Genomic DNA, 12,459 nt, shown 5'->3' on the forward strand with positions numbered 1-12,459 from the left:
TGTTTATGCTTCCGTTGTATCAACCTGAGTTTATAAGTAAATCCAACACCGAATGTAAGGCTACCGGGATCGGGGCCTTACAGAGTTTCTCACACCCCCTTTTTAACTTTTTTATATTTTTGGGGGTAGCATATGTATCTTATTACAAATTCAAAGTATTACGATTTCGCTTACAAGCTACAATTCACTATATGGACTTACGTGTTACTTGATTACCTGCTCGAATTTGCTTGCACGTTGTAGCCTCAATAAGTATGATCATACGCTCCCCTTTGTACTCAGGTCCATTTGTATCTAGTGGTAAAGGGCCTCATTATCCGAGTATGTTGGTTGTTACCGACTGTAAAGGACCTTACTTGCGCAATTATCCGAGTACGTTGGTGGATACCAACTGGAAAGGACCTTACTTGCTCGTTTATCACTTGTCCATGAATTGTATGAATTTTTACGTATTATATCAAACTATATGAACTCACCAACTATTCATATATTTGACATTATTTTATACATATGCTACAGGTACTGTTAGTAGAAGATGGCACACGGAGAAGACACTAGACTTAGGTTATTTAAATCAATTGACAAACTGTTTAATTGTATCTATTTAATTTGTATTTCTTGTTACAAACTTGTGTACTTGACTTGTAAATTAATTAATGATAATATTGCAACTTAATAGTGTCACATGTGTTTTGAACAATCTGTTCGTCACACTCAGGCGTTTCCGCGTTAGTTGGGGTGTTACAGTTGAGCCAATGAAGGAAAAGTTCAAAAAAATATTTTGAAACATACCGTCAATGTTTACTTGTGTCGTCGCTTTAAACGCCTACTTGAATGTTGTCGAGGTTGAGGCGTTAATTGAGGAAATATTTGACAACATGGGTATGCATGAGATCGATCCGATGTTGTCGAATGAAGCAAAGGATTCTTTCAACAAATCCCTTCAAGAAATTTATGAATCATTGTTTCCAAGTTTATGGTCCAAGCTTAAAGTCGAATTTTGTGAGGCAAGCAACAACAAGTAGGCTATGTAAGGACAAGCTTATAAATACGATGAATGTTGTTCGTGAGTCGACGGCTAGGCGGCAAAGGGCAAACACACCAAAAGTAAAATTGGGTGATATAATGGAGCAAACTATGTTGAAAGGTGCATCGGTCGAGGATATTCGCAACCTTGATGTTTTGGCTTGGTGGAAAGGAAAGCAAAATGAATTTCCTATTCTTTCGGCCATGGCTCGTGACTTGCTAAGCATCCAAGCTTCAACGGTTGCTTCGGAATCGGTTTTTCACTTAGTGGAAGGATATTATCTATGCGAAGAACCAAACTCACTACGGAGTCCTTAAATATGTGCATTTGCCTAAAGGATCATTTAGATGCAGCGGATCGTATACAAGACAAGGCGAACTTTGAAGATGAAATACCACTTGAACGTCTAATTCATGATGAAGAGGTGGAAGATGGGCAATCTTCTAGGCTATCGGGTGAAGAAGACGAAGACAAAGACGTTTGAAGAATTTTAATTTGTATTTTTTCTATTCATTCTAGTCATGTAATATGTAACACAAATCACTCGATCAATGTAACCGGTTTTAAAAGTGTTATTAGTTTGTTTTAAATAACAACTGGTATTAAACTAACTCTTAAAGTCATAAATCATAAACACACACACACACATATATATATGCAAAACAACCACTTTATTACATTAATGTTATAGCGGAACGCGAACATTTTATTATAAAACGATTAACTACAAACATTATTAAACATAAAAATTAAAATAACAAACACTGTTCGTCGTTTTTATCCCGTTCTCTACGTCCATTAAGCTTTGTTACCGGCGGCGGGGGCTTGAGTTGCAGAGCCGGATGACTCTCCCGCTTCCGTTTTTTTGGCGTCCAAATGTTGTTTTCCCTTACAATACTTATTGGTATGATTACGGAGAGTGGAATTCGACCATGCTTTCAAAAACTTGCCACAGTATTTGCTGCATGCCATCTGTGTCATTCATAACACGCAGGTCGTAGTGAGCCCAAACCTCAGGGTATCTCGGGGGTGTCGATGACCATAACAACATCATCGTTGGTTGCCATTGGTTTAATCTAAATTGTGTTTTAGAGTTAGGGAAGCGGTTTAACAAGTTAGAGAAGTGTTTAACAAGTTAGGGAAGTGGTTTAACAAGTTCTAAACTTAACCTACCTATAATAAATAGTATGTGTGTGTTTTATATATTCAAAACCGGCTCCAACGGTCCAAAAACGGCTATATAGCCATTGGAACCAGTTCCCAATGGTCATATTCAGTTTAAAAATGGAAAACCCGATGGAACCAGTTTTCGGGTATAAACCGTACCCAGTTCCTACCCTACCCGGTTCCAATGGATTTTGATTATTTCCCATCGGGTCGGTCCGGTTCTTACCCAGTTCCTTACGAGAATCGGTTCCAATTTATACCTGGTTCCGAAAAAACCGGGTCCTACCCGGTTCCGGGTTTAAAAAAAAAACTCGATTCGTGCATGTCTAGAGCATATAGTTAGTTCAGTTGGTACATATGTTGGATACGCTAAGCTCGACGTATAAGAATAGAGCTACCAATTTATTATAGGCATGTTTTCGACTTAGGTAAACGGGTGTTAGGTTGGTGTGTAACAATCAAGTTTCCATCTCAATACAAAAGAAAGCCCCCCCACCCCCCACCCCCCTCGGTTTGGAGTGTAATAATTAAGTTATAAACGTGTTAAACGGGTAATAAACAAGTTCGCGGATCAACTTGCTTAATTAAACAAGTTGGCGGGTCAACTTGTTCAATTAAACAAGTTAGCAGGTCTGTTTAATTTTTTCTTTTTTTTTTTTTATTAAACGGATTATATATAGCAACCCAAAACTTAATTGCATTCGTCTAGTGTAGACTCGTTGATCTACCCCATGTAGTCCAGGCCAAGTGTCATTAACCAAATGTTCAAAGCACGGCCCACTCAAAGCGATCCTCAAGAAACAAAAGCACAAGAACATATCATGCATGCATCAGATATAACAATATATATAGAAATTACTTTATAGGTACAAACCTATACAAATATATTGTCTCACAGTATAACCTTTTATAGTCAAATAAAAAATTTGAAAAAGAACAAAGAAACAAAATCATGGGGTAGCAGATAATCATAGGCCACAAAACCTTTAGTTGACGCATTTGACACCATGACAAGCCGAAAAAAATATGATGAGAATCAGTGCAATGATGATTGCTAAAACTATCAGTTTAATCTTCATATTCTTGAACCACATTTTTCTTCTCAATTGTGTACCCTGTGTCCTAAAACCCTGCGCCTGAAACATTACAAAATAAAGAAAATCAGTCTCCGGTTGAGGGTATTTTGGTCATTTCACATGCATAAAACGGTGAGTCATAAGATAATAATCTTCTATATGTTTTATGTTAGTATTTTGATCATTTCACATTCACTTAACAAAAAAAGTTAACTTCCGTTCATTTCAGGGACCAATGGTGTTACATTCGTGCAAGCAATTGATCTAAAATTGTAATATGATCATACCACAGGGGCCATCCGTGTAATTTGAAATTTTGTATTTGTATACGGACTTACTTGAGAGTGAAGAGTCTCGGTTTTATCAACCAGAAGCTCGATCTTCTCTCCACGGTCAAGAACCTACAAACAATTATTTATAAATGAGTCGACACACGTTATGTCTTAAATCAGTTTTATATCTAGCGGGCGAGCATATGCATCACCTTCTCAATGTTCTCCATCATCACACCTTTGACTTCTGAAACCTGTGCTTTTACTTTTGATAGCTTGCTGACCTCTTCCGGATGGTCAACACAATATTGCATCTGTTCCTTAAGCTTAGGACTAGAAATAAAGAAAAATATAAGATTAAAAATTAAAGCTTGAAAAAATAGAAATTGAGAGTACCCGAATTCTTTATTCAGGCTATTGGCAACAGCTGTTGCAGCTTTCCCTCCAGCGTATTTCTTGTTAAAATCATCCTTAATTCTTTCAAGAAATGCCATTGGAATCTGCCGGCCAACGGATTCTATGGCGACCACGCAGTACGCTTCATAATACAATATTAACATTAACATTAATGGTTAGCTGCGTATAAAACCATGAAATATTAACATTATGTCAATGATACTTTTACTGTTTTACATAATGAACAAAATTTTAAATTCTTAATTCTACTAGTGGTGTTGGTGATAATGAAGATAATGATTGAGTGGTATAACTTTATGTTCATGATGATGAGAAATAGTGATCATTGCTACTTTAATTTGAGTGTGCATATTGCTATACTAATTATTGGCTTATCTTTTACCTTATTAACAGCAATATACTCTACATGGCATACTGCAATTGATTTTTCACATCTTGCAGAGATAGGTCAATTATGCATAACATCTAAATCAGATTCCATTGGTAGGTCAATCGGTCAACAACAATTCATAGATGTAGAAGAAAACTGATACGATCTCGATGATTATTATTGCAGATACACATCAAGAAACTATAATGAATTAGTTAAGTAATTATAAGATTGATTCATTATATTTCACAATCATCAAAATTACCCAAGTTAACATATCAAATTGCTCATATTGACAGTTTCTTCATAGTTACCGAAAACAAATGCATACAGAGCCCTAATTGAAGATCAGAGTCTCTCAACATCAGCACAAATTATAATATAAATACAAATTGTTATCAAGTTAATTAACAACAAAGAAAGCAAACTAGCAATGATCATCGTAGACTCTTAATTTCAAAATTAAATTTTGACACTAGAAAAAAATAAATACAATCACTAGATGACAATAGCAATAAATCATTAGATTCCTTACTCACGTAAATAGGCCTGTAATCAAACCGAACGGTCAGGGAACTGTGCGTGGACCATTTAGTGGGAAGTTCATTTATGTTTGTTAATAAACAATCAAACATTAACAAAGTTCTCTGCTCATTTAATTAAACGAACGAACATTCGTTCGTTCGTCCAGTTACGCTAGTTTATATACATTCATTTATGCCCGTCCACGAAAGAAATAAGTACAATCACTATTTAACAATCGTGATAAATCATTATATTCTTTACTCACGGAAATAGGCCTGAAACTGAACCGAACGCTCAACAAACTATTCAGTCAGAAGTTCGTTCGTTTATTTAATAAACGAGCAAACATGAACAAATTTTTTGTTCATTTAATTAAACGAATGAACATGAACACGTGTCTCGTTCGTTCATCTACGTTTATGAACGTTCATTTATTTCTTTACATTCGTGTATGTCCGTTTAACTCATTAATTAAATATGTACTTAATGAAATATATTTGTTCGTGTTCGTTTGCAGGCCTATACATGGAAACAATTCAAATCACATCAAAACAGTATTTACAAATTACGAACACACCGACAATCAAATTGAACAAAAATTAACAAAAACTAATTATCAGATCAAACTCACTGAATCCATCCTGAACGAGATAGTTAAACGTGTGGCCATCGCAAGTGTAGGTGAACTTATTATTAGTTGCCGGAAGCTTCTGGAGGCACTGAGCAGCAATAGTGGTGAAATTGCCGGTGAATTCGGTGTACTCGGCTAATATGACGGTTCCTCTGGCCACAAAACTGTAGATTAACGACTGTTGGCCCATTGTGATTCCACTGACACCGATTATTATTATTATTGTCGTAAGGAAGAGTGAATTGGGAGAAAATAATAATAATAATAAAGAGAATTGAATTTGGAGTCCTTTGCTTAAACTCAAAGTAAAGTAAAGTAAAGTAAAGTAAAGTAAAGGGGTTTTCTTTAGTTTTGTTGTTGACGTGGCGGTCGTAACAAAGTCGATGGAAATAACGGGAATGTCCAGCTGTCATTTGTTTCTCATGTTTTGATAATATTTATGTAACAATGTTTATTTGTTTTCCTCTGTTTATTTAAGGTTGTTTATTTTTGTTGACTTTCGATCTACGTTTGTTTATGTTTTTTTATTTATGAATGCTGATGTTACTTCATTTACGTTTAGTTAGAATATTAACAAATAAATAGATTGAGAAAAATTTTTGTTTAAATGTTCGTGTTAGATCGCTTGTTTGATTAAAATAAAGAGAATGAACACGAATAAGTTTTTTTTTTTTTAATTTGGCTGACTTGTTTGCAAGCTTATTTTTACTACATATGTATACACATTTTGTAAGTTAATCGTATAAAAGTTCCTATTTATATATAAACTTACTCTTTCTTCATATAACACCATGATCAAATAGGTGTTTAAATTAAAAGAAGGGTAAAGTTTGTTTCAAGTGAAACAGTTGTTTAAGATTAGTTGAAACGATGGTTTGAGTTGATGAATCACTTCGCGTTGCTTTTGACACGAATAAAACAAAATATTAGCATGTGTCAATCACAGCTTCTGTATGTATATACATACACCTAAGCTTTTGTGAAGACATATCTCCCTCACTATTCATCGACAAATTATATGTCCACATTCATGAATGTACGCTTATGTTCGTTTTTTTAAATTCTTCTATATTTGTTTATCTAAACTCGTTCATTTATTTCCATTTGCATATTAGTTAAAAATTTATCATTGGTCACTAATAACACTAATTCTATCAAGTGGTAGCAAAGTGTTGAATAAAGGTGTGAGATATCTCTACTTAAGTGGTGTGGGTTTGAGCCTCGTAGTTAACTTAAAAGTGTAGGTTTTAGAAGTAAAATTAAAAACTATTTGAGTTTGCCGCTCTAAAAAAATCTAAATTATATAAAATTCAATATCTAAGAAAGGAATGAGCTTAAATATTTTTCCACCAAGATGTAACGGGGGGCCCTTAAAGGTCACTTGTTCCTTGGTTGACATGTTAATTCACCACACAAAAAGTCCACTTGACCAACTAATCTGCTTTAGTCAACTAACTTTTATATTCATCACAATGTTCATTATTTTTATAAGAAGAAAACAAGTGTTGAATTTTATCTCCGCATCCTGTGATTTATACTTTTTTTTCAAGTATACCATTACTCTTATATTAATATTTTTCATAAAGTGTGATTGCCTTTTTAAACATATGATTTGACATGTATCAATTTCATCTATGATATATTAGGTGAAAGAATTGTTTAATATGGTAAGATGGGTAATCGGTCAAATTTAATAAAAGTGGTTCGTCTTGTTTGTTTGGGTGGTGAGATGTTTTCTTTACATATTTGTAGGTTTTTTATCTCGAATAACTAGTGTATGGTATATGTTTATAATAATTATTTTATCATAAAAACAATATTAAAATTAATATTATCGTAGTCTCAAATAGGCTAACTTATTGAGGGGAAAAGTTAAAATGTAAAAAGAGAGAAAAATTAGAACTGTGAGAAAGATTTGTGATCTAAAAAAATCATTTAAATTTTTTAAAAAAAAATTAAAAAATTATAACTTAAAATATAATTAAAATAATGAAAAAGGTAATAAAAAAATATGTATATATTTCTCCCGTCTTTCTCGTTCAAAATAATACACACACACACACAAAGGACACAATGACGAAAATAAACAAAAAACATAATGATAAATAAACAAAGAAATAATAGATCGTAAAATATAACACAATGCCGGAAATAATAGAACACAATGTTGAAGAATGTAACACAATGATCTTTTAGTCATAACATTGTGTCTTTTTTTTAAACGAGAAAGACCAGGGAAACATTTTAGTTTTTTTTTATTTTTTTTGTTTTTGATTTATATTTTGAGTTATGATTTTTTTAATTAATTTTTTATGGGTTTTTTGTATGGTCATAAATGTTTTTCATCATTCTCATTTTTATCCCCCTTTGTAGAATAATTTGACTCTTGTATTGCGTGTGTTTCTTTATAAATGGTATTAAGTTATAATTTATAAACATTAAAGTTTTGAACATAACTTAAACGAGCCAGATGAATGAGCCAACAAACGAGCTTAACTTGGCTTAAGTTTGACTCATTTACGAACCAAGCTAGCTTAGTTTATGATTATAAACGAGCCGATTTTGAGTAAAGTTCAAATGAACCACGAGCTTTTTAGATGGTGCAATGCAAAATGGATGCAACTAATAAACCAAAATAAAACACCATCAAGATTCTAAAGTATATATTGGTCATGGGAAACATGGATTATGGATAGAGGTGTATAAATAGGGTTTTTTTAAATACCTGGTTTTGGGTATGGAACTGAGTTCGAGTATGATTAGGTATTGGAAAATCGGGTGTTTGTAATACCCGAGTCGGGTTCGGGTCAAGGTATTGTCTCTAAAAATCATACCCTATGCATCGGGTTTGGTTCCAGTATAGAACTGGGTATTCTAAAATTGGGTATGAATACCGTATTTTCGGGTATTGAAAAAAAACCAATTTTTGGGTTTTTGGGCTTTTTCCGTGTATAGATTGGGTTTTTTAAGAGGTTGCACTTTTTAGGGGTATTTTTTGTTTAAGGTATTTTTCAGGTATAGATCGCGTATTTGATAAAACCGGTTTTGGGTATTGGAAAAATCCGGGGTTTCGAGTATGGAACCAGTTCCGGTTTTCGGGTATTACTGGGTACAAATCGGTCTGGTTCTGGGTACGGGTTTTGGTACTAAAATGCATACCCTATCCGTACGTACCCTACGGGTAGGGTCAGGTACAGGTATAGGTATATATACAGGTAAAGGTATAGATACAGGTAAAGGTATTAATAACCGAGTATAAAAAAACCGGTTCTGGGTTTATTCACGTCCGGTTCCTAATTCGGGTTTTTCTGTGCATCTCTAATTATGGATGCAGAGGCAACCCAAATTTGTTGATCTTGAGACTTGACTCTTGATGGCAGTTATTCTTTTAACCCAAGTGCAAGCCCAAACTATTATTTGAAGTAGTCTGGCTCTGGCCCAATTAACTTCGACCCGCTTATTCTACTAGCCTACTATTGTTTGATTTAAATAAAACTAGTGGTAATATCATATTTGTCATTTATCCGAATCCAACCAGATTCAAAGAACTTAAAATTTAATTCGAATTGTTTGATTTAATTAATCGAACTTCATATTGAATTTGAATTTGGTTTTAAAATTTTATAATATCAAAATTTAAATAATTCCATTCAATTATATAATATATTGTTCCCCCTGTTGCTAACTAACTTTTAGAAAGATCTAGGCCCTTTAAAGTCTTCAAGTTTTAATCACCGCCGTTTAAAGTCTCAAAATTACTTCTAGAAGCACACCCTCTATCCTCTACTTATGCAGTTGGCGTCAATTTGTGCTTATTTTTCTCGCATGAATCCAAAGCAAAGAGTATTAAAAAAAAAAAAAACTGCACAGCGGTTTCAGTGCAGTTAACCATCGTAATTATAAATTGATTTGCCACAATTATACTCTCCTCGCACTTCTCCTGAATTCTTCATCTATCTTCATTTACACATCTAATTTTGCTGAATCGCCTCGATTATGATCACCACTTTACCTTTTCAAGCATGGTAGTCACATCGCTGGTGTTTCACGATGGACAGAGTCAAGAACAAAACGAATGTTTATTGATTTGAAACTCGGAAAACACACACAATCAATCAGGTATTCATACCCACCCCGAAACCTGTTACACTTACGCATCAGTTATTCCGATTTGATTTGAATTACTTTCGGTGCAACTAATACATGTATGGTGCCCTAATAATTTTCAGTTTTCATAATTTGATCACAGAATCAAGCTACTGATGCAGAGAATGTTGACCAGAGCTTCAATTTTGGGTTACGTATTGGTTGGAATGAATTTTATGATCTGTGATCCATTTGATTTGAATTACATCTTTGTAACTCAATCTATCTTAAAACTAAGAGGGTTTAAAGAACCTGTTTTTTCTTGATTATGTAAGAATATTATATCTGTTATATTTATAGGCTTCATTTTTATAGGTTTCAAGAGCTAAGGAGTTGCATGAGATGCTTCCTATTACAGACCCGAAAGCTCAGCCATCGTGGGTAATTCAAATCTGCAACTTTTGCTTTGTTTAATCTCACTAATCAAGAAATTGTATAGAAAGGGCTTTTGATTTTGAAGATTTAATTGCACGAATGCTAGATTTGATCCTGAGATGTTTTGAGTAGGCCCATTGGCAACGTTCTGTATATTCAGGTTGCTTTGGCTTCTCTTCTTGCTTGGGATGTTGATCATTGGTTGAAAGTCACCCAAAGTGTTAATTCAAATGTTTTTGACCTCTTAAATGAAAAGTCACCTTAGGAGGATGTTCAAGCTCACCTCCTTTTCGTTCTGCATATCTTACATTGTACAAAATATCATCTACAAAGGGGTTGGCGACACACTACATTCTCTTCACTTAAAGGTCATTCATGTATGAATATATGTTTTTCATCAAATAATTTATTATATAAAGTCATGAAAAGTAAATTGATCCTTATCATCTTTATACAGAGAAGTTCATAAATGAGTTGCATTGCAGAATCTCAACTTGTAGGGAAATTAGTTACACACAATGCAAACAACGCCCACGATGCAAGAGATCATGTGCACAAGATGAAAGAAAAGAACTAGGCATTGAATTCTTACAGTGATGATCTTTGAGCATTATGAGATTTTAATTGAACTTGATGTGGCCATGCATCCCTCAAGTGCATCGATGTTTAGAAACTTTGGTAGGACTTTCAGCTTGTGTCGAATGATGAGTTTTCTAATACCATAGGGTTGGTTTTGAACGTTATTTTGCATTAAGTTGCTGTATATTGAAGGTAAAGATACAGATTCAAGTTTGTATATTGTTTTAACCCAATTTGTGTTTGTAAATTTAAAATTCTGGTTGGATGTTTGAGAATTTGTATTTATAGCAAATTTATAGTTTATAGAATTCTAGAATTTATATTTATAGCAAATTATGATCTTTGGAATTTTGAAATTTATATTTATAGCAACTTAGTGAGTTTATATTTATAATATGTATTTTAAAAGGAGATGTTTTTAAAGCCGTTTTGTAACACCCCAGCTTAAGTGGAAACGCCCGAGTGTGACGTACAGATTGTTCAAACACATGTGACACTATTAAGTGACAAAAGCAAAGTAAATAATTGGTTGTATAGGATATGCATACTACCCCCAAAATGTTAAATTTGAACAGAACTCACAACAAGACTCCATATGAGATAATCTTCAAAAGAAAACCATATGTGAAGTTTTTGAAGTCTTTTGGTAGTAAATGCTCACTGCTGAATTCAGGAGATTGATATGTTAGGGTTAGTTTACAAAAATACCCCTTGATCAAGATATTACGCTGAATACATGAATAAAGTATGGCCACATATAGGGTTTGCATAGTTTGCTCATATATCTTGGTTTTCATTTTAGTATTTCCATATATATATATATATATATATATATATATATATATATATATATATGGGTGGGGTCAAATATATATATATATATGGGTGGGGTCAAATAAAAACTCCTCTTAAAGAGAAAACTTAAAAGCTCCTAAAAAATTATTTTTAACTTTAGAAAAAAAAAATTTTGTAGTTTCTTTTTTTTTGTCATTATTCTTATATGTTGATATTGTTCCAAAAAAAAAATCCTCGTCGGTGTAGTGCACATGTGTAATAGGATGCATTGCATGTATGCAAGAGTGTTGTATTGCATAGAATACAATATTATTGCGCATATTTGATACACACTATTGTATATATGCAATATAAGACTAATACACACATCGAATACACGTTAGTATGTATGTGCAATACAACATTAATGCACATGTGCACTACATTGATTTTTTTTTTTGCATATACAACACTATTGCACATATATAATACGCATATATTGAATATATGCAATTAAACACTATTGAACATAAAAATACATAGCAACACATGTGTAATACAATAGTATCGCACAGTAATACGTATGTGCATTACGTCTTTTTTAAATTTATTTTTCTTTTATTTATTTATTTTATTTGTTTTGAGTGAATGGTAACAAAATATAAGAATAATGGCAAAAACGGAATTTGAAAATATTTTTTTTATTTTTAATTAAAAATAATTCTTTAAGAGTTTTTAAGTTTTCTCTTTAAGGATGAATTTTCTCTTGATCGATCCTCTCCCTATATATATATATATATGGGATTGCTGAGACGAGAAGTCATTTTAGTGTGGTAATTACGAGAAATCAATATGGATCCCTAGTTTATTATAAGTTTTAAATGTTTAAAAATAAATGAAAATGTTTTAATAGCAACATCAAAAACCTTAGTTTTTTTTCAATTAATACAACTAATAAATACATTAATTTCTCTTTTCAATTAATATAACTAATCAAACTAAGATATTTTAAAAAAATTATAAAGAATTCATCTATTTTTGTAAAATATTTATATTTTCTCTTGAATTTTTTATCTTGCACAAATACAATTTATTCATAC

General features: G+C 32.8%; 1 protein-coding gene across 2 annotated transcripts; it reads right to left on the reverse strand.

Moving 5' to 3' along the window:
* Positions 1-3,029: 3,029 nt before the first annotated feature.
* LOC143583215 (vesicle-associated membrane protein 721-like) lies at positions 3,030-5,675 on the reverse strand. 2 transcript variants are annotated; one of them, XM_077065585.1, is made up of 5 exons: positions 5,486-5,675; positions 3,939-4,080; positions 3,755-3,875; positions 3,609-3,671; positions 3,030-3,330 (listed from the first exon to the last, which is right to left on the reverse strand). In XM_077065585.1, the coding sequence occupies exons 1-5, from the start codon at positions 5,673-5,675 to the stop codon at positions 3,181-3,183; spliced, it is 666 nt and encodes a 221-aa protein (XP_076921700.1). In that variant the 3' UTR covers positions 3,030-3,180. The 2 variants fall into 2 exon arrangements, with proteins under 2 accessions (XP_076921700.1, XP_076921699.1); XM_077065584.1 differs by having other exon boundaries at positions 3,755-4,080.
* Between the last annotated feature and the right edge of the window lie 6,784 nt (positions 5,676-12,459).

The sequence above is a fragment of the Bidens hawaiensis genome, unplaced genomic scaffold (assembly GCF_021521415.1).
Source record: "Bidens hawaiensis isolate Kalapana, Puna unplaced genomic scaffold, B.hawaiensis_p1.1 tig00032168_1, whole genome shotgun sequence".
NCBI lineage: Eukaryota > Viridiplantae > Streptophyta > Magnoliopsida > Asterales > Asteraceae > Bidens > Bidens hawaiensis.

Bases quoted from the DNA above. Each gene is read 5' to 3' on its own strand.
- LOC143583215 (XM_077065584.1), bottom strand. From the start codon at position 5,675: ATGGGCCAACAGTCGTTAATCTACAGTTTTGTGGCCAGAGGAACCGTC. The intron at 4,081-5,485 runs GTGAGTTTGATC...TGTATTATGAAG, and splicing joins TCTCGTTCAGGATGGATTCA to CGTACTGCGTGGTCGCCATA. The intron at 3,331-3,608 runs GTAAGTCCGTAT...GTAATGTTTCAG, and splicing joins CCGAGACTCTTCACTCTCAA to GCGCAGGGTTTTAGGACACA.